Source organism: Rhincodon typus, chromosome 2 (genome assembly GCF_021869965.1).
Source record: "Rhincodon typus isolate 14 chromosome 2, sRhiTyp1.1, whole genome shotgun sequence".
Classification (NCBI taxonomy): Eukaryota; Metazoa; Chordata; class Chondrichthyes; order Orectolobiformes; family Rhincodontidae; genus Rhincodon; species Rhincodon typus.
The window spans coordinates 63,705,931-63,732,482 of NC_063333.1; the positions used below are offsets into that span (position 1 = coordinate 63,705,931).

General features: G+C 39.2%; 1 protein-coding gene across 1 annotated transcript in view; it reads right to left on the minus strand.

The window, feature by feature from the left end:
• The window catches only part of LOC109912449 (ATP-binding cassette sub-family A member 13-like), a 268,159-nt gene that overhangs the window by 17,863 nt on the left and 223,744 nt on the right, over positions 1–26,552 (minus strand). The window contains exons 46-53 of the mRNA XM_048608185.1: positions 21,730–21,928; positions 20,627–20,736; positions 19,004–19,154; positions 14,177–14,311; positions 12,175–12,278; positions 9,383–9,475; positions 5,608–5,713; positions 3,481–3,618 (exon numbers count right to left, since the gene is read on the minus strand). Of these exons, the coding sequence (XP_048464142.1) occupies positions 3,481–3,618; positions 5,608–5,713; positions 9,383–9,475; positions 12,175–12,278; positions 14,177–14,311; positions 19,004–19,154; positions 20,627–20,736; positions 21,730–21,928 (1,036 nt within the window). The remainder of the gene's footprint in view (positions 1–3,480; positions 3,619–5,607; positions 5,714–9,382; positions 9,476–12,174; positions 12,279–14,176; positions 14,312–19,003; positions 19,155–20,626; positions 20,737–21,729; positions 21,929–26,552) is intronic.

The window sequence follows — 26,552 nt, forward strand, 5'->3', positions numbered from 1 at the left end:
CACCTTGTTATCTCAGATTCTCCAGCATCTGCAGTTCCTACTATCTCTGCTGACTTTTGGATTGGCTTTCAGCTGTCTAAAGTGGGACTTCCTCCTTAGATGGTATGGAAGTCTCACAAAAACAATTAACACTGATCCCAGCACTTAACTGCTCAGGAGCAGCATGATTATGGGGGATGGGCTCACTACAGACTATTTTGCTGGGAAACTGGGGACCAAGCTCCCTATAAAATCCAGCCCTACGTCATGATGTTAGTACAATTTTCCACATTGCAGTTCATGAGCTGAAAGCCAGCTGGCACAGTTAACAGGAATATCTCCAAACCTGCTGCAGTTACTGAATTTCAAAAGATAGAGAGTCCTGTATGGCTGACCAACGATGCTTAAGGGGTTGAAGGCAGATAGGTAATGGCAGACATCTAAAGAACACATGGATGAATTTCAACAATTATACATCCCTGTCTGGCGTAAGAGTGAAACAGGGAAGGTGGCTCAACCATGGCTAACAAAGGAAATCAGGGATAGTGTTAAACCAAAGAGGAGGCGTATAAATTGGCCAGAAAAAGCAGCAAACCTGAGGACTTTGTGAAATTTAAAATTCAGCAGAGGACGACCAAGGGTTTGATTCAGAAGGGGAAAATAGAATACATGAGTAAGCTTGTGGAAAACATAAAAGCTGACTGCAAAAACTTCTATAGATGTGTGAACAGAAAATGACTGGTGAAGACAGATTTAGGTCTCTTACAATTAGAATCAGATAAATTCATAATGGACAACAAAAAAATGGCAGACCAGTTGAGCAAATACTTTGGATCTGTCTTCACTGAGGAGGACACAGATAATCTTCTGGAAATGGTACGGGACCGAGGATCAAGCATGAAGGAGGAACTGAAGGAAATCCTCATTAATCCGGAAATGGTATAGAGGAAATTGATGGGATTAAAACCAGGTAAGTGTCCAGGGCCTGATGCTTCGCATCCCAGAGTACTTAAGGAAGTGGCCCTAGAAATAGCAGATGCATTGGTAATCATTTTCCAGCATTCTGTAGACTTCAGAAGAGTTTCAATGGACTCGAGGGTAGTTAATGTAACCCCACTTTTAAAAAAGAAGGGAGAGAGAAAACAGGGAATTACAGGTCAGTTAGCCTGACATCAGAGGTGGGGAAAATGCTGGAATCAATTATTAAGGATGTAATAACTGAGCATTTGGAAAGCAGTGACAGAATTGATCCAAGTTAGCATGGATTCACTAAAGGGAAATCATGCTTGACAAATCTTCTGGGATTTTTTGAGGATATGACTCACGGAGTGGACAAGGGTAGATCAGTGGATGTTGTGCATCTGGGCTTTCAAAAGGCTTTTGACAAGGTCCCACACAAGAGATTAGTAAGCAAAATTAAAGCTCACGGTATTGGAGGTAAAGTGTTGACATAGATAGAGAACTGGTTGGCAGACAAGAAGCAAAGAGTTGAAATAAATGGGTCCTTTTCAGAGTGACAGGGAGTGACGAGTAGGGTGCCGCAGGGTTCAGTGCTGGGACCCCAGCTGTTCACAATATACATTAATGATTTGGATGAAAGAACTGAATGCAATATCTCCAAATTTGCAGACGACACTTAAGCTGGGTGGCAGTGTATGCTATGAGGATGAAGCCAAGAGGCTGCTGGGTGACTTGGACAGACTGGCTGAGTGGGCAAATACTTGGAAAATGCAATATGATGTGGATAAATGTGAGGTTACCCACTTTGGTGGCAAAAACAGGAAGGCAACTTATTATCTGAATAATGGCAGTTTCGGAAAAGGGGCAACGGGACGTGGGTGTCACAGTAGAATAGCTGCTGGTGTTTGGCATGCAGGTACAGCCGGCGGTGAGGAAAGCTAATTGCATGCTGATCTTCATAGCGAGAGGATTTGAGTATCAGAGTAGGGATGTCTTGCTGCAGTTATACAGGGCCTTGGTGAGGCCACACCTTGAGGACTGCGTGCAGTTTTGGTCTCTTAGTCTGAGGAAGGACATTCTTCCTATTGAGGAACATCAGCGAAGGTTCACCAGACTGATTCCTGAGATGGCAGGACTGACATATGAAGAAAAATTGGATCAACTGGGCTTGCACTCACTGGAATTTAGAAGGATGGGGAAAGATCTCATAGAAACATAAAACCCTGACAGGCTAGATGCAGGAAGAATGTTCCCAATGTTGGAAAAGTCCAGAACTAGAGGTCACAGTCTAAGAATAGTCATTCAGAACTGAGAGGAGGAAGAATTTCTTCACTCAGAGAATTGTGAACCCGTGGAATTCTCTACCACAGAAAGCTATTGGGGTCAGTTTGTTAGCTGTACTCAAGAGGGAGCTGGATGTGGCCCATGTGGCTAAAGGGATCAGCGGATATGGAGAGAAACCAGGAGTGAAATACTGAAATTGCATGATCAGCTATGATTATATTGAATGTTGGTGCAGACTCAAAGGGCTGAATGGCCTATTTCTACACCTATTTTCTATGTTTCTATCATTCTATGTATGGATTTGTGATTGTCTAAAAAGGCTCTTCCAGTGGACAAGACTCAGTAAAAGACAGTTCAAACAGAAAATGTACCTTATGGAATTCATTAGAGTTGTAAGCACAATTTATATTTTGACCTTCAAATGGATTCCCAGCTTTTTACCTGCACAACCGTCACAATGTCCCTTCATCTAAAGCAGTCCCAATTAGATAGTCGAACACATAAGGCAGGCAGCGTTGTAAGATCAAAATAAAAATAATTGAGGTTGAACCAACTTAGATCTAATGTACTCCAGCAGTTCTACACGCCCACTAAATTCCATTAAATTAATTACACAGAAGTATCTGGTATAAATACTACACCAGAGGTAAGTCTTAAGGTGCATGAGCCAAGTGCAGAGAAGAATCTTGTGGATGGATTCTTACTGTATCATGATAACAACACGATAACATTGATGCCAGTTCTGTGGTGAGTTGTTAGTTTGATTGAGAAATGATTTGCAGATTAGCCCTACAAGCAGCTGTTAAAACCCCTATCTTGCGTGCTGCGATAGTAGATTCAGACAACAGCAGGAAATAACATGGAATTTTGACAGTCAGATGTGTAATTAATGCTGTTGTTTCTTGACCAATCCTCTTACAATAGTATCAGATACTTCACACCCTTCAGTTTCATTTACCAATATAAGCACAGCTTATTGACCAGACTTAGACATACCTCAGCATCAAAGGAAACTGGCTATCCATAAGCCAAACAAGAAGAATGAGCATAGAATAATATGACAGTAAAGGAGTCTAAGAAAAAGAGGGAAAGGATCTCATCCTGCTCAGTTTTATTTGTTTTGTGAACACCGTTCCCAGCTGGGATTTTATTGGATTGAATTACAAATGCACAGATATTAGGCAGTCCTGAGGAAATGATATTTGAACTGGTAGTAGATAGCATTTATTGTCTGCATGGTAAATATTTATACAATACCTGATCTAGAGTGGCTTGGCTAATGGAATAGTGTTTGATATTGAGTTCCGCTTTGTTGTTCTCAAGAAACTGGAACATCTTTGCTAAATCTCCTTGTCTCTGTGGTATCTCATACTCTAGAGAATATTGATGTTGTTCCTAGGATAAAAGAATGCAGTGAAGGTGAAGTGCATAGATTAAATCTTACTTGACAACATTGTATTGAGTTGAATTGCAGATTGCAAATTGAGTCCTTTATTCACCAGAAGGAGAAAAGCCCTCAGCTCTCCCATTAATCACCACACATTCAATTTAGAAACTTTATATTTTATTTTCTCTCCTTTTTCCTTTGTATAAGAGGTCTTAAAATAAACATATCCTCAGGAGCTGATGATTTTCACCACAGAACATTGAAAAATGTAGGTGGAGAAATGGTTGGCACATCTTTCCACATTTTTTCTAGAGTTCTGTAAATTTAGGACCTGTTAAGATTCCAACTGCCATTCCAATATTCATGAAGGGAGACAAGAAGAGAATAATTTTTCACATTTAAAAAAAAGTTCACAAAATACTCATGTTAACATCAAGTATCAGTGAAGTGTTGGAATTTCTCAGAAACAGGTGACTGGTCTGGATGCCTCCAGGAAGGAGGGAAATTATATCAAGTGGGCTTCATGACACATTCCTGCTTCTATAGAATTCTGCTTTGAGACAGCATTAGAGCAGGACTGGTTATATCCATGGCCCTTTGAAAACTTAATTAGGGCCACTTTCCTGATGCCATCTAGATTTTTTACCAGGCATCCAGGGGACATATTATGCCAATAGGTCATCAGTGAAACATTGGCAGGGTCCTAGCACTGGGCTGGGTTTTCATGGGCACCAGAGGCTTCATTGAATGGGAAGGTACCACGCAAATATGTGGCCATAACTGTGTCAATACTCATCACTCTGGTGGGCTTTCCCCATTCTCTTCAATGATTCAAACCCTTCTGGCTTTCCTTTATGTACCATCTGTGGCCAGTGATAGGAATAGAGATGTCCTCATGCCCTTGAGATACTTCATCAGCTTCAAAACCTAACAGCAGGCCTGCTGATCTTTAAGTGCTGCATGGCCTTCTACTGGCCTTCCAGCCTCGGCAGCCTACCCAACATCCTTAATTGGATTCGGCTGCTGAAGGTAAGTGGTCATGTAACTGATCACCTGGTCCAAAATCTCCTTCAGGGTCCCTCTCCTGACATTTCCCAACAACGAAATCAAGATATTGAACCAAAAATTCTGTTTGAAAAGACTGCAAGTTAGGACAAGTACAAGATGATCAAAAGGTGCACTCATGAATGATACTTAATGTCTGATTAAACTTTTTTTGGATGAGGTCACTAGCACAGTGGAAGCTCCAGATATTGTTTGCAATAACCTCAGAATATTTGTTAAGATTCTATCTCAGAGATCGTAGGCAAAAGAATTGAAATTAATCTTACAGCCTGGTTGGAGTGGATAGTAAAGGAGAAAATTCTCTATTTGGAGGTAACATGGAGTACTAACTGGGAATATGTATTTGGTCTCAGCTTCTAAGTAATAGTATTAATTAAGTAGATGATATTCAAACGTGCACATGATACTAAGTACTTGAAGCATAGTACATTGTGTATATTGGATAAGGTAGTTACTAATAGAAATTTACAGTACCTGCAGTTCTTTTAGTTTTTAGTTACAAATATACTTTGATTAAGTGACTGGGCAAAAACCAGGCCTGATGGAGTTTAGTGTGGGACACATGAGCTCATATTCTTTGGATCAGTGAAAGCCAAATCAATGATTGTATACATTGTGAGAGTCGAAACTGCATAGATTACTAAATGTTGGGGCACAGGTACAGATAGTAATCAAAAAGGTTAATGGAACTGTATCCAACTTTTATTTCAAGGGAGTTGGAACATAGAGTAATTATTGCTTCACTTGTACAAAGCCATTGCCAGCATTTTTAGGACGGTGGAGTTTCCCTTCCCACCTCCTACAGAGTTGGAGGAAAATGCATAGGAAAGAACTTTTTCACATAGTTTAAGTCTTTCCTTTGAACTTACACAATTTTCTAAGTTCACTTTCTAATAGAGCATGGTTGTCAGTTTTTATGTTATATAAAATACCTTTAAGATTGTGCCTGGGAAGTGCACCTCCAACAGGTCTGTGAGCTGCATTGAGACAGCTAATTTTCGGCTGAGGCCTACTTTAAGTGAATAGATCTCACCAAACCTAAAGATAAAGAAAGCAACAGGTTATAATAAACTGAAGGTAAGGTATAAATATAAAATCATTTACAAATGTGTATTATTTTACTGGATCAGTCGACATAAACCAAGAAAGAAGAGTTTACATTTAATTTGGCCCAGTTTCCTGGATCATTGCAAGTGGCACTTTACACTGAAATATAAATACATTCCTGCACCAATATCACTTACAGTAACTTCTACCTTCATTTCTTCATGAATTCCTTTGTATATGGCAGGTAAGCAAACCTACGTAAACCTTGATCTCAGAATTTCCTTCATTGTTAATAAGCTGTGAGACACCGGGTAAGCAGAAATATTTATCCAATGAGTGAGGGGTGTGGGGTATGCTCTTTTTTGACTGAATGAACTTGGTTAATTGATGAAGATCACTGTTGTGATGAGCGCCATCACGTTTAAATATCTATGTTGAACTGATTAAAGTTGTTCTAATGCCAATATATTCTTTAAAATTTTTGGATGTCAGATTTTGTAAATTAAAATTTTCAGACCTATATAAGCAGGATCACACATCCTCTACAGACATACCATTAGTGGCTGAGGAAAAAAGTACAAGGAAGAGTTGACAGCTTCTACGAGTAAAGCACATGACTTTCTTCAGTCTGAATATGGCCACTGTAGTTTCAATTGGAAAGAAATGTGCTCCCAGTTTACACTGACAATGAAGATAAAAATTAGGAGCAGGAGTAGACCATGTGGGCCCTCAAAACTGCTCTGCCATTCAATAAGATCATGGCTGATTCTTTTGTTTTCAATTCCACATTCTCATGAATTCCTGATAAGTTCGGTTCCATTAACTAACAAATATCTTGCTAATGCTGCCTTAAAAATATTCCATTTAAGTAATAGACAGTTTTTTTCATTTTTCTCACCAAAGTGAATGATGTCACATTTTTTCACATTACACTTTATGTTCAAGCACTCGACATATTATATCAATCTGAAACCTTGCTATATCATCTTCACAACATATTTTGCTGTTTACCTTTATGCCATATTTTAAACTTTGTTCCCCTCATCTAAGTCATTGATATAAATTGTACAATATTGAAGCCCCAGCAAGATTTCACTTGTCACATCCTGCCAAATCAGCAAAAGACCCACTTGTGGATTTTTTTTTGCCAGCTAATCTTCTTTTTATGGTAGTATGTTGCCTCCAATATCATGAGTTCCTACTTTTATGTGGCACCTTGCCAACTGTCTTCTGGAAATCCAAGCTCATTACATCAATGCTCCACTTTAGCCACTGTGCATATTACTCCTTCAAAAGAGCTCCAATAAATTGGTTAAACATGATTTCCCATTCCAAAACCCATACTGGCTCTTCCTAATAACCTTAAGGATTTCTAAGTGCATGGCTGTAAACTCCTTATTGATCAATTCTAATTCCTTCCCCATGATTCCTTCCCTGAACAAAGTTTCCTATTTTCTGCCTCCATCCCTTTTTGGAAGTGGGGGGATGGGGTGGAGAAGTATCCCGGTTACTTCCAAACTGATAGAATGTTTCCTGAATCTAGCGAACTTTGGAAACAACACCAATGCATTTGCTACCTTTTTAGTAACCTATTTTAAGACTCTGAGGAAACTAATTAGGGCTCAGGGGCTTGTCAGTGTATAGCCATATCAATTTGCTCAGTAATGTTTCCCTGCTGATGCAATTTCATCAAGCTCTTCTCCTCCTCCTGCCTTCTGACTTATAGTTATTTTCTAAGATGTTTTTTATATTCTCCATAGTGAAGACAGAAGAAAAATATTGCAATATTTCATCTGCCATTTCCTTACTGCTTACTATTAACTCCCTATTCTCACTTTCTAGAGGACCAACATTCACTTTACCAATTCCTGGAGAAGCTCTTACTATCCAATTTTACATTTCTATCTAGCTTCCTCTCAGTCTAATTTCTTTCTCCTGATTAACCTTTAAGTCATTCTCTACAGTTCCCTATATCCTGACCAATCATCTGATTTGACATGCACATTTGTGAAATATGCTTTTTCATTAAATTTGATGCACTCTTGAACATATTTCGTTAATTGCAAATGGTACTCCTCAACTTGGAAATTCCCTCATGTAAGATTATACTTAACCTGAGTATTTTGAAATATTCCTTCAATATCTGCTATAGTTTATCTAGTGATTTATCTTCCAGTCTCATATCCTAGCTCACTCCCATTAGATCAGCTAGTTACTTAGACCCACTCTTCTCACTTTCAACTGGACATAAAATATAATTATATTGTGGTTGCTGCTACCTAGAGGTATCTTCACTTTGAGACCATTAACTAATCCTGTCTCATTACACAATACAAAGTCTAATGTAGCCATCTGTCTGGTTAGTTTCATAACATGGCTACCTTTAGTCATCTGGAAAACATTCTATGCTAGAATGCTATTCTTATCTAGGCTACCATTGCAGTGTTTGTGTAGTATCTCCCTGTCAATTGCATGATTTTTTTGTTACTTTATGTGTGGCATTTAAATTGTTGGCTGTTTGTTGTGCACCATGTGGGCTTTGTTTTTTGGATCAATGACAAATATCATGTTGGCTGAATGGGATGCTGAACAGCCAGAATTAGATGAGCATAGATAGCTTGATAGGCTGCAAAAGTGCAGGAGGTTACAGGGACAAGAAACGGCAAGGCTATGGTGGGATTTAAAACTAACAGTGACATTGTTAAAATTAAAGCATTTCTTAACCAGGAGCCACCGTAAGTGTGGGTGCATAGACTGTAGTGCATAACTATTATAAAGTGTGTGTGCACTTGAGTGTGTGTGTGTGTGTGATGTTGTTTTTATAGAACCATACTGGAACTTTCTGATGTGGAGTATGATACACCAAAATGATCATCATGATCTCCTGAGTTGATGAAGCTAGTTAAAATTCAGGTACCATGATCCTCCAAAAGGGGACCACCAATGCTGTTTTGGTGCAGGACTACAAAGCTTTACTGGAGCTTTCTGAAGGGGACAGTGGTACACCAAACTGATTGCCATGAGTTCTTACTTTGAGTAGATGAATGAAAATGTAGCTACCACAAACCCTCAAATAATAAGAAATGTCTTTGCATCAATTTCTTAGCACTGCATTTGCTATTGCTGTACTGCATTTAGAACAGTGCCAAGTACAGGAATGGCTTAGGGGAGCAAAAAAAAATTTGAAATTATTGAAGTGCTAGAAAGCTGGGAAAGGAGTGCATCACTTGATTCTCCCAATTGAGGGCTCTTTTAAATCAGCATTTGAAGAAAGTGGAGCATACTTAAAGTCTTCTTCCAGATTGCCATGGAGGAAGATTAGTAAGGTGGATGAATAACTGTGACAAGTTGGAACTATACAGTACTGCTGCTGCTTCAGCTGAAACAACCTGATCTTTCTGACACCCAGTTGATCAACAGAGCTGATAGCTCTCATTCAATGTAAAAATCAACCTAAACTTTGTCCATTAGGCCAATGGGCCATTAAGGCAAAAGCAACAAACTTTTGGATGTGCTTAAGTTTATGCAGTTTGGAGATTAGCCAGGAGTGCACTGGTTTAGCTAAATCTTGAGGTATCATGGCGTGAATAAAGGATAAATAGATGTGGCACACTTGAAAGCAGTTTAGGATCGATGGGTTCCCTTGGCTGTAACACATACCTGTTTAGTATGTCCTTGGGACAGCCAACACATTTTAATTTACCATTTACCATAATGGCAAGTCTTGTACACAAAGCTTCACATTCCTCCATGCTGAAACAAAATAAAATGAAAAAAATTAGCATAAAAAATGTCAATGCAATCAACACAAATGATGAAGACCAAAGGTGACCATTTTTGACCTACTGTGTAAACTGTATCATATATATGAATATTCATCTTTATTTGAGCAAGGCAGTTTATTCATTCAAGAAATGCAGACTTCTCTGGCTATCCAACATTTATGGCCTATGCCTAGTTGCCCTTATGGTGGTGGTGAGTTGTTTTCTTGAACTTCTACTGTCCATGGGTATATTTACACTCACAAAACTGTTAGGGAAGTTGTGCCAAGATTTTGACTCAGTGACAGTGAAGAAATGGTGAAATATTTCCAAGTCAGGATGATATGTGGCTTGAAAAGGAACTTGCAGATGGCAATGCTCCCATTTTCCTTTTAAATGCAATTTGATTTTACATAACATATGACATAATGTACAATGTTTTTGGTGTTCCAAATGGAACTAGTCATGGGTTTTGAAGGTTCTGTCTAAAAAGTCTTGATGAATTTCTACAGTACCTCTTGTAGATATTACAAACTGTTGCTACTGAGCATTAGCGGCAGAGGGAGTGATTTCTTTGTAATGTGGTGCCAATCAAACAGGCTGCTTTTTCTTGGATGCTTTCAAACTTCTTGAGTGTTTTCAGAGTTCCCCTCACCCAGGCAAGTGGGGAGTATTCCATCATATTGCTGACTCATGCTTTGTAGATGGCAACAGGCTTTGGAGAGTCAAGTTACTTGCTACAGTGTGCCCAGCCTCTGACCTGCTCTTGTAGTCATAGTATTTATATGGTGAGTCCAATTTAGTTTCTGGTCAATAGTAACTTCTAATTGATAGTGGAAGTTTTAGAGTTTTAGTAGTTAAATATCAAGGGACCACTGTGTTTATGTGGCAAGCCCGGATGAGTTTCTGGTCAATGGTAACTCCAAGGATGCTTATAGTAGGGAATTCAGTGATGGTAATATGATTGAATGTCAAGGGCATGGTTAGATTTTCTCTTGTTGGAGCTGGTTATTTCTTGGTATTTGTGTGGCACAAATGTTACTTGCCACTTTTCAGTCCAAGTCTGGATATTGTCCAGGTCTTGCTGCTTTTGGACATGGGCTACTTCAGTATCTCAGGAATGGTGACTGATGCTGAACACTGCAATCATCAATGAACATTCCTACTTCTGACGTTATAATGGAGAAAAGTCATTGATGAAACAGCTAAAGATGGTTGGCCCTAGGACACAAAAGATGATACAATGATAGCGATAGTAATTAAGGACAATGGGAAATAGCAACTGTTGCACTAAGTAACACAACCATTAAGCATCTAAGAGGAAAGAAAGAATCAGAGTAATCAGCCCAGAGGGGAGTTTAGACCTGTGATGGTTCACTGCTGAAGCAATCAGTACATTATGACTCAACTACAAATGTCGTGATTCTCAATAGCAACAGGGTGAATGATAGATACCACAATTGCAGGCCTCTGACTACCCTAAGACCTGCCCTTTTATTTTTATCAATGAAACAAAACCAAAGCTCTGCAGATGCTAGAGATCTGAAAGCAAAATGGGAAGTGCTGGAGAAACTTAGCAGGTCTGGCAGCATCTTGCTAGGCAAGACTCATTAATTTTATTACTTCAATCAGTGTTATGCTGTAGCAGACATCAACGTAATTTCTGGCCATTCTATTCAAAGGTATTGAAGGTGCAACTGGAGTCCATTCAAAATTATTCAATCACCCACTATTTTACATAATGCAAGTCATTACAGAACTAGCAACTGACGAAAGAGAATTAGAATAACTACTTTTGTTCCAGCAGTAAGGACAGAATTGTTGAGTCGTTGCACATTATATCATACCTTATGTAAACTCAAGTTGTATTTAAAAGCCACAAGTCCATTTTTTGTAAATTTCTGATGCATAATCACAATGTACAAACGGTGCCGAAAATACAGTCTACAATATCGATAGTTTCCTCTCACCGTAACAGTTGTATTCTTATTTTTAGCTGTCAGTATCAATGGGACATCCTCACTACTGGTTATTAGTGAGGTAATTCAAATAAGTCCTTTCTTCATACTTAAGGTGCTGGTCTTTGAGAGAAGCTGATTAGTATATGCTCTCGTCATTCATAGAAAATTTTCTGATTATTTAAAGTGGTAACACAAATCAACTTTATTCAATAATGTCTTTGTTACATCAAATAGTTAAGATATTGATGTATGTATAGACTGAAACTAATTATCATAGAATCCCTGCAGTGCAGATAGAAACCATTTGGCCCATTGAGTCTGCACCAACCCTCCAAAGACCATCCCACCCAGACCTTACACTCACCCTATCCCCGCAACACCACATTTACCATGGCCAATCCACCTAACCTGCACATTTTTGGACTGTGGGAGCAAACCAAATTGTTCTCATGGAATATATGAATTCAGGAAATCTAGAGAAATAAAGATAGAAAACTGTGAAGCTAGAGATGAGCTTGATGATATTTACACTGATCGCTCTCAGGTTCAATTAAATTGTGCCCCAAAAGTCACCTAAGCCATGGGTAAAAAGCATTCTTTCTGTAATACTGCAAATAGCCCAGCATCATGTCTCTGGCTTGCAAAGCCTGCCTTCATAAATAAACAAAATACTGTTGCTGTTTTACGGTTGCTACAACTCCCAAATATGCAAAATGTTTCGTTGATAGACCTGTGTGAAGTCAGAACTGCAGCACACCCAGCTTCCACTTCATTTATGACTGTCTTCCAGAGATAGCGCTTGCTCTCAGGATCCATTCCTGAACTCGGCTCGTCCTAAATATAAAGAACCATCAAAACATTATTCTCAGAACACGTGTTTGCTTTGATCATAGACTGACAGTTGAAACATTTAAGCTCCATCATCATTCTTACCCAGCTTTTCATTGGTTAATATCAAGATTAGTTTTATCAAGCTTTTATAGAAACATACAGCAGATCTTTTCTTTATCGATGTGGTTCCCTTATTGCACAGACTATACCATAACTAGATTCATGTTGCAACATTTAAGCAGTAGACCTCCCAATGCGCTGTACCATGTTGGTTTGAAAGTGGTGTCCAGTCAATATAAGATCTGCCTGTGTAGGAACCCTGAGGCGGTCCTGAAAATGCACTGCAATTGCTTAGCAAATTTACACTTCCATTGGGCAGACTTTTATTGTCCCAGACCCTCAGTGGTTGACTCTTGCAGTGTTGGTGGCTTGGGCTTGATAAGTGATACTTACCTTGTTACTAACAGTAGATTAGTTACACTGTTTGATCTCAGGTGTAACTCAGTGATTAACAGTGCAACCCAGTCCACCATCCGTCACACATTCACTCCCCTGTCCATACCTCAACCCTTTCTGACCTGTTGACTTATCACCTGAGCCAACCCAACTACTCACATCCTTCAAATTGACTACCCTCCCTCCTGAATTCACCATCCAACCCCAACTAAATCCAGTTGATCTGACTACCTAATCCCTGCCCTAGTCAGATTACTCTTGACCCAACTGGTCAATCTTCAAGTCTGACCACACACCCTGACCCAACTGACTACCTAAATGACCTAATCTAACTACCCAACTGAATGCCTCTGATCCATCTACTCACCCCAACAACCCACTCTAGGCCTAAATGCTCATGCGAACTGGCTGCACAACTTCAAAGAACAAAGAACAGTACAGCAAGGAACAGGCCTTTCAGCCCACCAAGCCTGTGCTGACACATGACACCTTTCTAAACTAAAAACCTTTTGCCTCTACGCGGTCCGTATCCCTCTACTTGCCAATTCGTGTATCTGTCATGATGCCTCTTAAATGAATGTTTCAACCTCCCACCCGACTACACCCCGACCCAATCACACCCCCGATCCTACTACACGTCAGAGTTCAGAAGAGCAATGGGTGATTTGATTGAAGTTTAAAAGATCCTGAATTATTTTGATAAGGTTGATGCAACAAAAAAATTGCTTCCTCTTGTGGGTGAATTCAGAACTAGGGGACAAAGTCTTAAAATTAGGAAGCACCCTTTAGAACACAGGTGAGGGGAATTTAGTTCTTTCAGAGGATTGTGCAACTTTGGAACATGTTGCCTCAGGAAGCAGTGGAGGCAGGATCATTAAATATTTTTAAGAGGGATGTGTATATATATTCTTGTTAGGCAAATTAAAGTTTATCCAGGATAGATAGGAACATGGAACATAGAACATGGAAAATAAAAGAGCTCAGTCATTTATTATTGAATGTCATGGCCAAATGATCTACTTCTGTTTCCAATTTGTATGTTCACATGACCGGTATTCTGGGCCAGCCTGTGGACCACACTTTAAGAATCAGTTTCCTAACTACTTCATGCCTAAATTGACATAGGCCATTGCCAACAAATAACCTCTGTGTTCCATAATATGAGTTCCTGGCAACTGAAACACTGCAATATTCAACTCAAGTTTTAAATGGCCCTTATATTTTCTCATGGTCTTTTTCATAATGTCGTTACTTTGCATAATGTTATGTTCATGCACGCAATTTGTTAAAGAAGACAATGCATACTGAAAGTGGTAATATTGAAAGATTAACACAGAAAACTCTCTTCTGAATAACATATTGCCGAAAAATGTAAGACTAATTAAAAAAAGATGATCTATTAATTGCTTATCAAGACGCAGAAAATTTTACATCACAGATCTCACCAGTAAAAGGACTTGAGGACTACCAATCAATGCCAAGATTGTTGATAGTTTTCTCTTTGTACCACCACTGTACGTTTTCACTAATTTATTGACATGGGGGGTCAGGTACAGGCGATGAACAAGATTATGAATATGCTGCAATGATCAGAAAAAAAGAAAACATTGTGTTAATGAACTTCATGACAGTCATAGCGAAGACAAATATATTTATTTACTATGTCACAGCTCACATATGTTAATGGACTGAAAGATAAGGTCCACATAAACTCTACTAGTTTGACAAGTTTCAACCCAGTTCCATTCTGTAAATGAAACAAAACTTTGCAGGCGTGTATCAGTAATTCATGCTGAAACTAACAATAGACAATCACAAAGAAAAGTCCCAGCTTTTATTGGCAATAAGAGTTTCAACAGATTGGTTCAGATCAATGGGCTGTGAGGAGCTCAGGTTTCACCCATATATGGCCAAATTATAATTGCCTTTTAGAGTCCAAATATTGTAATATTTTTAATCATCCAATTTCATTCCCAATGCAAAATGAAGGTGTTATAAATAACATGAAACTTTTGCAAATTGAATTAAAAATAATTTCCAGAAATCTTTATCCTCTACTGCTACTTATTGTCCAAAAGTCAGATATGTTTAAAATTGGCTAAGAAAAAGTGAAAAGCATTTTACATTAATGACTTGGATCAAGATTTAATCCACGGTGTGATCATACAGAAGCAATCGAAAAATGTTGCTATTTTGCTACACAACAAATCTTTCCTTTCTATGACCATGTTGTTTACTCCTTATTTATTTATGAAGACCAATGCCAATTTTTTGACAAAGGCAGCAAAACACTGATCCATGTAAGGGAACAGATAACATGCAACATGGTTAATATTCTGTTAGAAAGGTCAGGAAAGATAATACATCAATGTGATTCGGTAAGAAGCCTCTGCCGTATAAAATGCATACTTCTTTTTGTGCCAGAGGTACTTGAAATGAAACAACAGAGGCAGTAGCTGTGAAAGTTCACTGCTGAGTCAGACAGACAGCAGTGTAGGTTTCTTTCTCATTGATTTACTTCCCACCGTGTCATCAGTGCCTTCTTCCTTTTTTAAAGTGTCGTTGTTTTGATCACTTTTTCCACAAAGTTTCAAAAAGAATGCAACACATTATAAAACAGTGATTACTGCTCCTACATTGCAAGGATATCAGCTCCAACCCTGGAAATGCCTCAAAAAAAAGCAGATCTCTTACAGCAAGAAATATTTCCCATCCTCCATCTTAGGTTACCCAGAATCCTTTACACGGAATACAGGAAGAACTACCTATCTGGATACAGAACTGGCTCAAAGCTGGAAGACAGAGGGTGATGGTGCAGGGTTGCTTTTCAGACTGGAGGCCTGTGACCAATGGTTTGCCACAAGGATTGGTGCTGGGTCCGCTGCTTTTAGTCATTGATATAAATGATTTGCATATGAACACAGGGAGATATGGTTAGTAAGTTTGTAGACGACACCAAAATAGGAGGTGTTGTGGACAGCGAAGAAGGTTACCTCAGAGTACAACAGGATCTTGATCAGATGGGCCGAGGAGTGGCAGATGGAGTTTAATTTAGATAAATGTGAAGTGCTGCATTTTGGAAAGGCAAATCAGGGCAGGATTTATACACTTGTAAGGTCCTGGGGACTGTTGCTGAACAAAGAGACCTTGGAGTGCAGGGTCATAGTTCCTTGAAAGTGGAGTCGCACGTAGACAGGGTAGTGAAGAAGGCGTTTGGTATGCCTGCCTTTATAGGTCAGTGTAATGAGTATAGGAGTTAGGAGGTCTTGTTACAGCTGTACAGGACATTGATTAGGCCAGTTTTAGAGTACTGCATGCAATTCTGGTCTCTCTCCTATAGGAAGGATGTTATGAAACTAGAAAGGATTCAGAAAAGATTTATGAGGATGTTGCCAAGATGGGAGGGTTTGAGCTATATGGAGAGGCTGAATAGGCTGGGGCTATTTTCCCTGGAGCGTCGGAGGCTGAGGGGCGACGTTATAGAGGTTTATAAAATCATGAGGGGCATGGATAGGGTAAATAGACAAGGTCTTACCCAGGGCTGGGGAGTCCAAAACTAGAGAGCATAGGTTTAAGGTGAGAGGGGAAAGATATAAAAGGGATCTAAGAGGTAACTTTTTCACGCAGCAGGTGGTGCCTGTATGGAGTGAGCTGCATGAGGAGGTGGGTACGATTACAACATTTAAAAGGCATCTGGATGGGTATATGAATAGGAAGGGTTTAGAGGGATATGGGCCAAATGCTGGTAATTGGAAATATTTTTATATAGGATATCTGGTCAGCATGGATGAGTTGGACCAAAGGGTCTGTTTCCATGCAATATATCTCTATGACTCTATGCCCATTTAGTAGGAGATGTCAATCAGGCAAAGCCAAGGTCTTAATCAGGCCTCAACTGGTTCCACTACTCTTGGAGGAAAAAAAAAGGCAAGAAGATAGTTGAAATAGAATGGCAGTCTTCCCCACTCCTGCCCCACTGTGATCTGACTTCCTGCTACTTTAAGTTGCAGGCAATAGGGACATTAGGTCCTAACGATGGGTAAAAATCTGTTGGGAAGGGCAGGCAGGGTCTGAAAAGCCCAGCAAATTTAATTTTTAGAAAAAATATTGGTAATGTTTCCTTGTAGACCAAGTGGAGCAGCATTTCTCCAGTCAATGATTACTTACTCATGAATCTGCTAACTGGGGCATCCCTGTTGGAAGGTTACTACCTTGTATCAGGGTCTCTGGCTTTAGCCTTTTGCTGTGGATTTAATGGTTGGACAGGCTCTTCCTGCTAACTTTATGGTCCTTTTGATGGGCAGGTGGCCTGCCTATCTCATTATGAGCACATCCCACCCAGGAGATAAAACTGAGTCCTGTGTGTCTAAACAATCTCCATGGGGTTTTTCTGGTTTCCCTGCAGGTAAAGTTTTTACTGAATTAATTTACTTTTACTGCTTTGGGATATTAATTTGTATCAACAGTAAAATGCAGGTTAGATTTCACTTAGCTGAAGAACAGTGCAGAGCTGTCAAGAAATGTCATCTGCATGAAGCACAAGCACTTTAAGTAGTTTCACACATGTAAGGTTCATGAAATGCAGACACTTAAGCAGTTTGACTATAGCATCATACTGCAACCTGTTTGAGGATTAACTGGCTATAATTCTCTCATTTTACTTCGTACAAAGAATAAATAACACAGCACCAAGCTGGTAAGTGCCCACATTTCTATGATAAATGTGCTGGACGTTTACTGAAAAAGATTTCTCACAATGTATAGCATAAAATAAAAGCAGTTGTTAAACATTGATAGAAACTTAGTATGCAAGTTTCATCAGCTCCCAAACGTTGCAAAATTTAATTTGGTGACATAAGCTTTTTTTAGCACAAATCATCTAGCTCTTAACTATAGCAATGGATCTGAAAGGAGCCCTGTGTTTCAATTAGTTGACATCGTCTGATAGCCTCTTAAAGCATTTCATAAGTAGGTCAGTAAAAAATGTTTTATGTATTCTTTGCATCAGATTAATGCTCTTATGGAATTTTAATTTCTAATTTTATATATAGTAAAGATTATACATATCTTGATGGAAGATCTTGGTCAATAATTATTCCAAGGTGACCATGCCAGACTGACCACTGGAGGGGTAACTATGATTTTCAATGAGATTGTTGGATTTTGTGCATGATTGAGTCAATTGTAATTCTTGGCGCACAAACTTAAAAAAAATGTAATATTATGTACACACAAATGCATACATATATATAGATATACTTGAAGGGCAGTGGGTTTGGCACTATCCACTAAAATCACTGTGGGAAGTGGTGGTGTAGTGGTAATGTCTCTGGGCTAGAAATCCAGAATCCCAGGCTAATGTCCTGAGGACATGTTCCAATCCCACCTTGGCAGGATGGTGAAATTTGAATCTAATAAAAATCTAGTCTAACGGTGACTACATAACCACTGTCAATTGTCATATATTTTAAAAATACCTGATTCACTAATGCTCATCAGGGAAGGAAATCTGCCATGCTTACCTGCTCTGGCCTACACATGACTTCAGACCCACAGCAATGTGGTTGACTCTTAATTTAATTAGAGTTAGCAATAAATGCTGGTCTAGTGACTGTTACCCATATCACACGAATAAATTTTAAAAATTAAGTAGTTTAATGTACTTAGTGTCCGGCTTAAGAATAAGTACAGGGGAAGCTTATGGGAGTAAAAACATCATCAGTGTAGGCTATAGTATTCCAGAAGTTAACAAAATAGATGCAGGGAATGCAATGGTAAGAATGATCAGAAGATTCCATGACATGTGAAAATAGGTTTCACCAGGAAAGAGTATGATCCATGGCTAAAAGTAAAATGACTGCTGTCACGAAACAAATGTTTTGGCTTGTACCTCACTCCTTCGAAATTGTCTTGTCAGTTGTTCAACAATCTAGCTCTAGGTACATTCTCCACCTTCCTTTACATGAATAAATGTAAATACAGTCAGTGGATTTGGAGATAAGCCCTATTCATTTATTGCAACTTCAATCAGTAGCCCCAGGTATTCATGATAGCAAATTTAATTCAGCAGATTCAATCCAACTGGTAAAGTGGAAATATAAGGATATTTTAATGCTTACTTTTAGCATTGTCATGGTATCATAATGAAAGCAATGAACATCCTTAAAACTGTCAGTTCACATAGCTCCACTGATAATACTTGCATTAAAAAAGCCAAAACAGACTAAGTGGCCATGATTTCTATAAATATTGAAGGATTTATTATAACTCACTTTCTTGATTATCTCCTCAGGTATTCCACGAATTCTGGAATAGTAGTATAGGTGTTCCCAGCCGGTCAAGAGACCATCCAGGGCATCATATTGGGGACAATAGCCAATCAGAGACCCATCAATATGCGTGTTTATGATGTCTTGTTCAGACCTGGTTATAAAGCAGCAAACATGCCCACACTGAATACATTGTACACAGAAGAAACCAACACATACTTTTAATTAATTAAAGCTTAATTAATGAAAACTTAATTAAAACTTCATGGTTACTATGATTCCCAATTCCGGGCACTCAAGGGATATGAAGGAGATGTTAATTTGAAGTGGCAGGAGTGCTTTGGACAAAAAGGGCATTGAAACAGGAGAAATACCAGGACCCATCATTTCTCTCTTTGGCCCTGGACCAGGAAAGAAAGTTGAGGAAAAAGCTTTAAGGGACTAACAAATAGGTCTTATATGCAGGTTAACTTAGAGATGTTATGATAGGAAATAGGAGACACATTTTAGAAAGATGCAAGTTCATGCTAAGAGGAGATTTAAAAGAGATTTAGTCTAGTTAGCTTGGGGAAGGGAGGGAAGCAGAGGAGAATAACTTGATCAGATAATCTCAATATATAAACAAAGAAATTCATGAGGTTTTAAAACTTATTGTTGGAGGTGAGTTTGGAGGAGGGAGGGGAAAAAGATTTAACAAGATGGATTGCAGTTAATATAGACACTAGAGGTATTCTTTTCATTCCAGATGATCGTGGAATACCACAGTTTTAGCAGACTACAGCAAGATTCATTAGTGCTGTATGTGGTCCAGCCAATTCTGGGAGTGAATGCAAAAATCTGTTGTCCATCAAGTCAGTTCAAGTCTGCATGCCTTGCACTCAAGAGTGCAAAGATGGAAGCTATAACAGGAGTGGCAGAGAATATAATGGATTTGGTGGGGACAGTGAAATCAAAGATGAAATTGAGGTAGGGTTTGGACATGGAAGGGGCTGTTGATATAAAAAGATACAAGGAAGTAATTAGTATTGGCCTTATTCATGACTGATATAATGGCAAGGCCAAGGGGTAGTTATGAACATGAGTTAGGGAGTTTACACGGAGGGTTGAACAAGGGGGAATAAGTAGACAGTTGGCTCGGACTAAAGTGAATATCATGAGTTAAAATGGAAATTAAAATCATAAGCAATAAGAAATCACTGAGTACAGATGCTGAAGGAGGAAAGCATTGAGGTACCTTGGTGACAAGATTTTTGTGATAATTGCGTGAATAGTAAAGAATGGGCATGTCAATGTGCTAATGTACTGCACCAACCTATCAGGTATTAGCTGTATTCTTATTAAAGCAGGTAAATGGAGGAACAATAGAATGCTTCAAAAATGGTGATTGAAAACTAATCTATAAGGGATAAAGTGAGAAAAAAATCATTATTTGAAAAGTGCAAACAAAAATGTGTCTCTTGGTTTCAGTGTTGCATTCATAAATTCAATCATGAGTGAAAGCTTAAGTTACATAGATCATCTGTAACAGAAAAGTTTTAGTGAATCAACATGAACAATAGTCATCTAATTTTAATTAATGAAGATGCCAGGACCAGAGAATGAAAAACTGACAGGCTATTTAATTACCCTGCAGCAGTCCTGATAATTGCTTGGCCTGAAGATGGTCTTATGTCTCCTGTCAGCATTTTGAATGTGGTAGTTTTCCCAGCCCCATTCACACCGAGGAGTCCAAAACACTACACAAAAAGAAAGAGAAATTACAAGGTTTAAAACTGAGAAGTATTGATGTACATAGTGCAAAAACAAAAAAGATTCATAAGTACGTTTCTACTAAACTAATTATGGTTAAAATATATTCATCTTTTGTGGAACTATATCCAGGATGCAGATCATTTGTCTTCCGCATTAGGCTAGGAAATAATAACTTGTTGCCACCAGTTACGGTTTCTCCTTTACTCAACTTGAAGTGTATTTCTGAGTGGAAGACTTCAGGAAAGTAATTCCTTTTGCAATCATGAAACAACAGGTCAAGAAAAGGGAATTTAGGAGAGATACACAAGTAGTAGGAAAGTGCTTGGTAGTGTATTCCACTAGAAGTTGGAAGATATTTTCTGTATGTATGGACCTCTAATAGCTCAATTTCTCAAAGTATCTTTAAGAATCAAACAGAAAGTCAGAAATCTAGATGAAAAGACAATTTACAGAATCACAAATTAGGGTACAGGTGGTCATTGTGCACACTTAAGCTTAGATTTTCCAATTAGCAGTCTAAGTCTGGGTGCTGGCGTGTTCAGTGGTTACTGACTCCCAGCATTTGTTAATGCAAAAGCTCATTGGACTGATCTCTGAACAATTTGTAAAGAATTGACTGGCGAACTGATAAGTGAATTGCAGGCTTCAGTGTTGAAGTCCTGCCTTACCAAAAAAATTGCTGCCAATTGAGGCTGGCAGAATCAAGATTTAAGAGATCATTACTCGAGGCCAAGTCTTCATGGAGTCCAATAGTGAGAAAATGTTGGGATCAGAGACAGGGGCAATCACTCACTTAAACCGCATCCCTCTCCCAAGTTGCCCCATATATTAGGGCAAATGGACCCACAATCCCTACTCCCCACCATTACAACAATCCAGAATAAAAGATATTCTGGTTTCCCAGTCACTTTTTCTTGCTGCTGCTGTAGCTTTTTAACCATGTTGATGGAACCAAACAATTTAAAATTTATCTTTACCTCTCCTGAACGCACCCCCACTGTAACTCCTTTCACAGCATTAACTTTCTTGTTTAGTGTCTGGTAACATTTCTTTAAGTTGCGTATCTGTAACATGTCACTGCTTGCTTCTCCATTCAGAACTCGTCCACGTTCTTTCTTCACATCTTCATCTTCATCTTCGTTGTCACTGGCTGTACCATGCAGGGAATCCTTGTTGCTGAAATTGCCAAAACATCTTGTATTTTGTACATCATGAAACCCAATCTAAATGTACACAGTTATTTTGAACTTAGAACAGCACTGAACAGTAAATATTACACTCTTGCTCAAAAATATGTGGAAGGTCAAGCTCAGCAACTGTATGCCAGTCAGTTTAACCTCAGTGGTGGGGAAACTTTAAGAAAAGACAATTTGGGACGAAATAACAATCACTTGGGCAAAAGCAAGTCTATGAAGAAAAACCAGCATGGATTTTCTAATGAAAAATTGTGTTTAAAGAACTTGCCTGAGTTTTTGATGAGGTAATAAAGAGGATAGAGGAGGGAGGTATGGTTGAAAAAGGTACTTGGTGAAGTACCACACGACAGACTTGTGAGCAAAGTTTGATTGCATGGAATAAAAGGGATAGTTGGCACATGATAGAAAATTGGCTGAAAGAATGAGAGAGAGAGGGACAGAGGCTGGATGAGGCAGGTGAGGGAGGCTGCAAAGGAGAGAGAACAAGTTCAAACCTGTCAATAAAGGAACACTGGAAAACTTGAAAGTCACTGAGGGAATGATACTTGCAAATGAATGTGAATCTCCAGGCTGCTTATAGTCAGGAGCTACTCGATGGGTCAAAAAAAATATAATGGATGCTCCTATAATGAATATTATGTGTCAATTGATAAATTTAAATCTGAGACTGAAATCTGTGATGCAATAAAAATGGTAGTAGCTATCTGGTTAACATATTCCAACTTTGTAAATATGCAATGTAAATGCATTTGCTGTGACTTCAACTGTTTAGAAGTGCATTTAGAGTAATGCATTTTTGTTTGTAGAAGTGTGCATCAGTTAATTTGAAAAAAATCTTGGTTGTTAAATTATGTTTGTTTTAAGCCAATTTAGATACTATAGAATCTAAAAAAAAAATCCCTTGTGTGTTATGACATGAATTTTAATGGTGGGTTCATAATTATTGAGGATATTTCTGAATTCTTCCAATTCTGCTTCTTTTTAAATCCAAACACATAACACATCACCAAGATAGAAGTTAATGGTTTACATGATTGCAGCAGTAAAGAAGTTCATGAGAATCAAAAAGTAGCCCTTGAGAAATTCTCAAAAAAAGCCCTCCAAAAAATAAGAGATAGTAAGAACTGCCGATGCTGGAGTCAGAGATAACACAGTGCGGAGCTGGAGGAACACAGCAGGCCAGGCAGCATCAGAGGAGCAGGAAAGTTGACGTTTCGGTTTGGGACCCTTCTTCAGAAAGTGTCCGACCCGAAACGTCAGATTTCCAGCTCCTCTGATGCTGCCTGGCCTGCTGTGTTCCTCCACCTCCAAAAAATAATTTATTTTGTGTCTGTTGTGTATGTTGTAGGTTCAACTTTTTTTTTCTCATAACATTTATTTGAAGTCATCCAAGTACAATGAGTGATTGGCTTCAGTGTTTTTTTTGTATTTGAGCACTTTTACAGGATGATTCTCCCATTTTTGTAGCCGGTGATGTGGAAGGCAGCTGATCTTTCAGAGTATTTGAGATTGCATTGAGTGGCAACATTGAGCACTCTGAGTCAGAGCAGATTGTTGTATTACAGCATTGATGACAGCAATCTGAGCCAACGAGCTGTGTGAAACCAACAAAGATCACAAGCTGACAAGAGAGCAGGTCATAGCATTTTTATATCATGGAAAGAGGCCCTTCAGCCCATCATGTTCATGTCAGTCATCAAACATCCATCTATTCTAATCCCATTTCCAACACTTGGCCTGTAGCCTTTTCTGCGACAATGATTCAAATGCTTATCTAAATAGTTTTTAAGGTTTCCCACATTACCGCCCTTTCAAGCAGTAAGTTTCAGATACCCACCACTCTCTGGAAGTTAATAGTTTTCATGAAAACCTCTCTAAACCTCCTATACCTTACATTAAAATTGTGCCTACTAGTTATTGACCCCCCTCTGCTAAGGGGAAAGGTTTTCCCCATCTACTCTGTTTGTCCCTCAGAACTTTGTACACCTCAATCAGATCAGCCCTTAGCCTTCTCTGTTCTAAGGAAAACAACCTAGTATCTCATCATAGCTGAATCTTTCCAACCCAGGTAAAATCCTTCCAACAGTATGGTGACCAGAACTTACGCTGGACTCCAGCTGTGGCCTAACTAACATTATATACAGCTCTACCATAATCTCTTTGCTCTTGTATTCAATGCCTTATCTAATAAAGGTAAGTATTTGGGGCAGCATGGTGGCACAGTGGTTAGCACTGCTGCCTCACAGCGCCAGGGACGCAGATTCGATTCCACCCTCGGGTGACTGTCTGTGTGGAGTTTGTATATTCTCCCTGTGTCTGCGTGGGTTTCCTCTGGGTGCTCTGGTTTCCTCCCACAGTCTAAAGATGTGCAGATTAGGTGGATTAGCCATGCCAAATTGCCCATGGTGTTCCAGGGGTGTGTAAATTAGATAGATTAGACATGGGAAATGCAGGGGTACAGGGAAAGGTTAGGGGAATGGGGATGGGTCTGGGTGGGATACTCTTCGGAGGGGCAGTGTGGACTTATTGGGCTGAATGGCCTGTTTACACACTGTAGGGATTCTATGATATCCTAAGTATCCCTCAAGCCTTCTTAATCACTTTATCTACCCGTTGCGCTGTCTCCAAGGATCTTTGGACATGCACAATAAGGTCCCACTGATCCTCTGTACATCCTAGGGTTCAATGTGTACTCCCTTGCTTTGTCAGTGCTCCAAAAATGCATCAATTCTCACTCTTCAGGAATAAATTACATTTAACACTGTTCAGCCCATTTGACCAGCCTACCCATAGATTCCTGTATTCTAAGGCTTTCCTCCTTGTTATTTACCGTACCACCAATTTTCACATCATCTGCAAACTGACTGATCATTAATGTACACAACAAACAGCAAGGGACATAAAACCAAACCGTGTGATGCACCAATGGACACAGGCTTCCAGTCACAAAAACAACTTTCCACCATCACCCTCTACTTCTTGTCATTTTGAATCCAATCTGCCAAATTGCCCTGTATCTCATGTGCTTTTAGCTTCTCAACCAGTCTGTCATGCAAGACTTTATCAAAACCGTTACTGAAGTCTATGTAGTCTACACTAACTGCATTACCCTTATCGACACAGCCAGTCACCTCCTCAAAAAATGCAATCAAAATTTATTCAACGTGATCTCCCCGTACGAAATTATGTTGACTATCCTTGATTCATCCCTGTGTCTATAAGTGGAGATCAATTCCATCCCTCAGAATTTTTTTCTGATAGTTTCCCTACTACTGACATTAGACTCATCGGCCTGTAGATACCTGCTTTATCCCTATCACTCTTCTTGAATAAGAGTACCACATTAGCCATCCTCCAGTCCTCTGGCACCGCTCCTGCGGTCATACAGGATGTAAAAATTAATTTCCAAACCCCTGCAATCTCATCACTGCCTCTCACAGTAGCCTTGGATAAATGTCGTCTGGTCCTGGAGATTTATCCACTTTTAAGCCTGCTAAAACTGCTATTAACTCATCCCTATCAATGCTATTTTATTCAAATATATCACAGACCCGTTCCCTGATTTTTACACCTATATTGCCCTTGTCTATTGTAAATACAGGTGCAAAGTATTCAATTAAAATCTCAACTGTGTCTTCTGGCTCCACACATAGATAGGGCTAATGGGCCCTACCTTTTCCTTGGCTATTTTCTTGCCCCTATTGTACTTTTAAAATGCTTTTGGATTTTTCTAAATGTTACTTGCCAGTGTGTTTTTTAGGTCTCCCACTTTGCTCTCTTAATTTCTTTTTTGAGCAATCCACTGTCTGCATTTTTTATACTCCTTTGAGATACCTGCTGATTTGAATATGTGGTATCTACCATAAGCTTCCATTTCTATTAGAATCATAGCATCATAGAGATGTACAGCGTGGAAACAGACCCTTTGGTCTCGCTCGCCCCTGCCAACCAGATATCCTAAATTAATCTAGTCCCATTTGCCAGCATTTGGCCCATGTCCCTCTAGACCCTTCCTATTCATATTTATATACCCATCCAGATGCCTTTTAAATGTTGTAATTGTACCAGCCTTCCCTACTTCCTCTGGCAGCTCATTCCATACACTCACCACCCTCTGCATGAAAAAGTTGCTCCTTGGGTCTCTTTTAAATCTTTCCCCTCACACCTTACCATCCTGCTCATATCTTGACATCAAGCATTCTCTGGACTTTTTGGTCCCACCCTTCACTTTTAAAGGAACATGTTGGTGCTGAACTCTCACTATTACCCTTTTGAATTGTTCCCTACTGCTCTGATGTCGATTTTTCTGCAAGTAGCTGTTTCCAGTCCACTTTAGCTAGATTCTGTCTTATCTTATTAAAATCGGCCTTCCCCCAATTCCAAACCTTTATTTCCAGTCCACCTTTGTCCTTATCCATAATCACCTTAAATCTTAATGAACAAGGTCACTATCTGCAAATGCTTTACTTCATAGGTGGAAAGATTGAGGAAATACTTGAACCTGGAGAACTGAAAGCAGCAGTTATTGCTCCTAGCAAAACTGTCTGAGCTCTCAGTGATAGTAGGAACTGCAGATGCTGGAGAATCTGAGATAACAAGGTGTA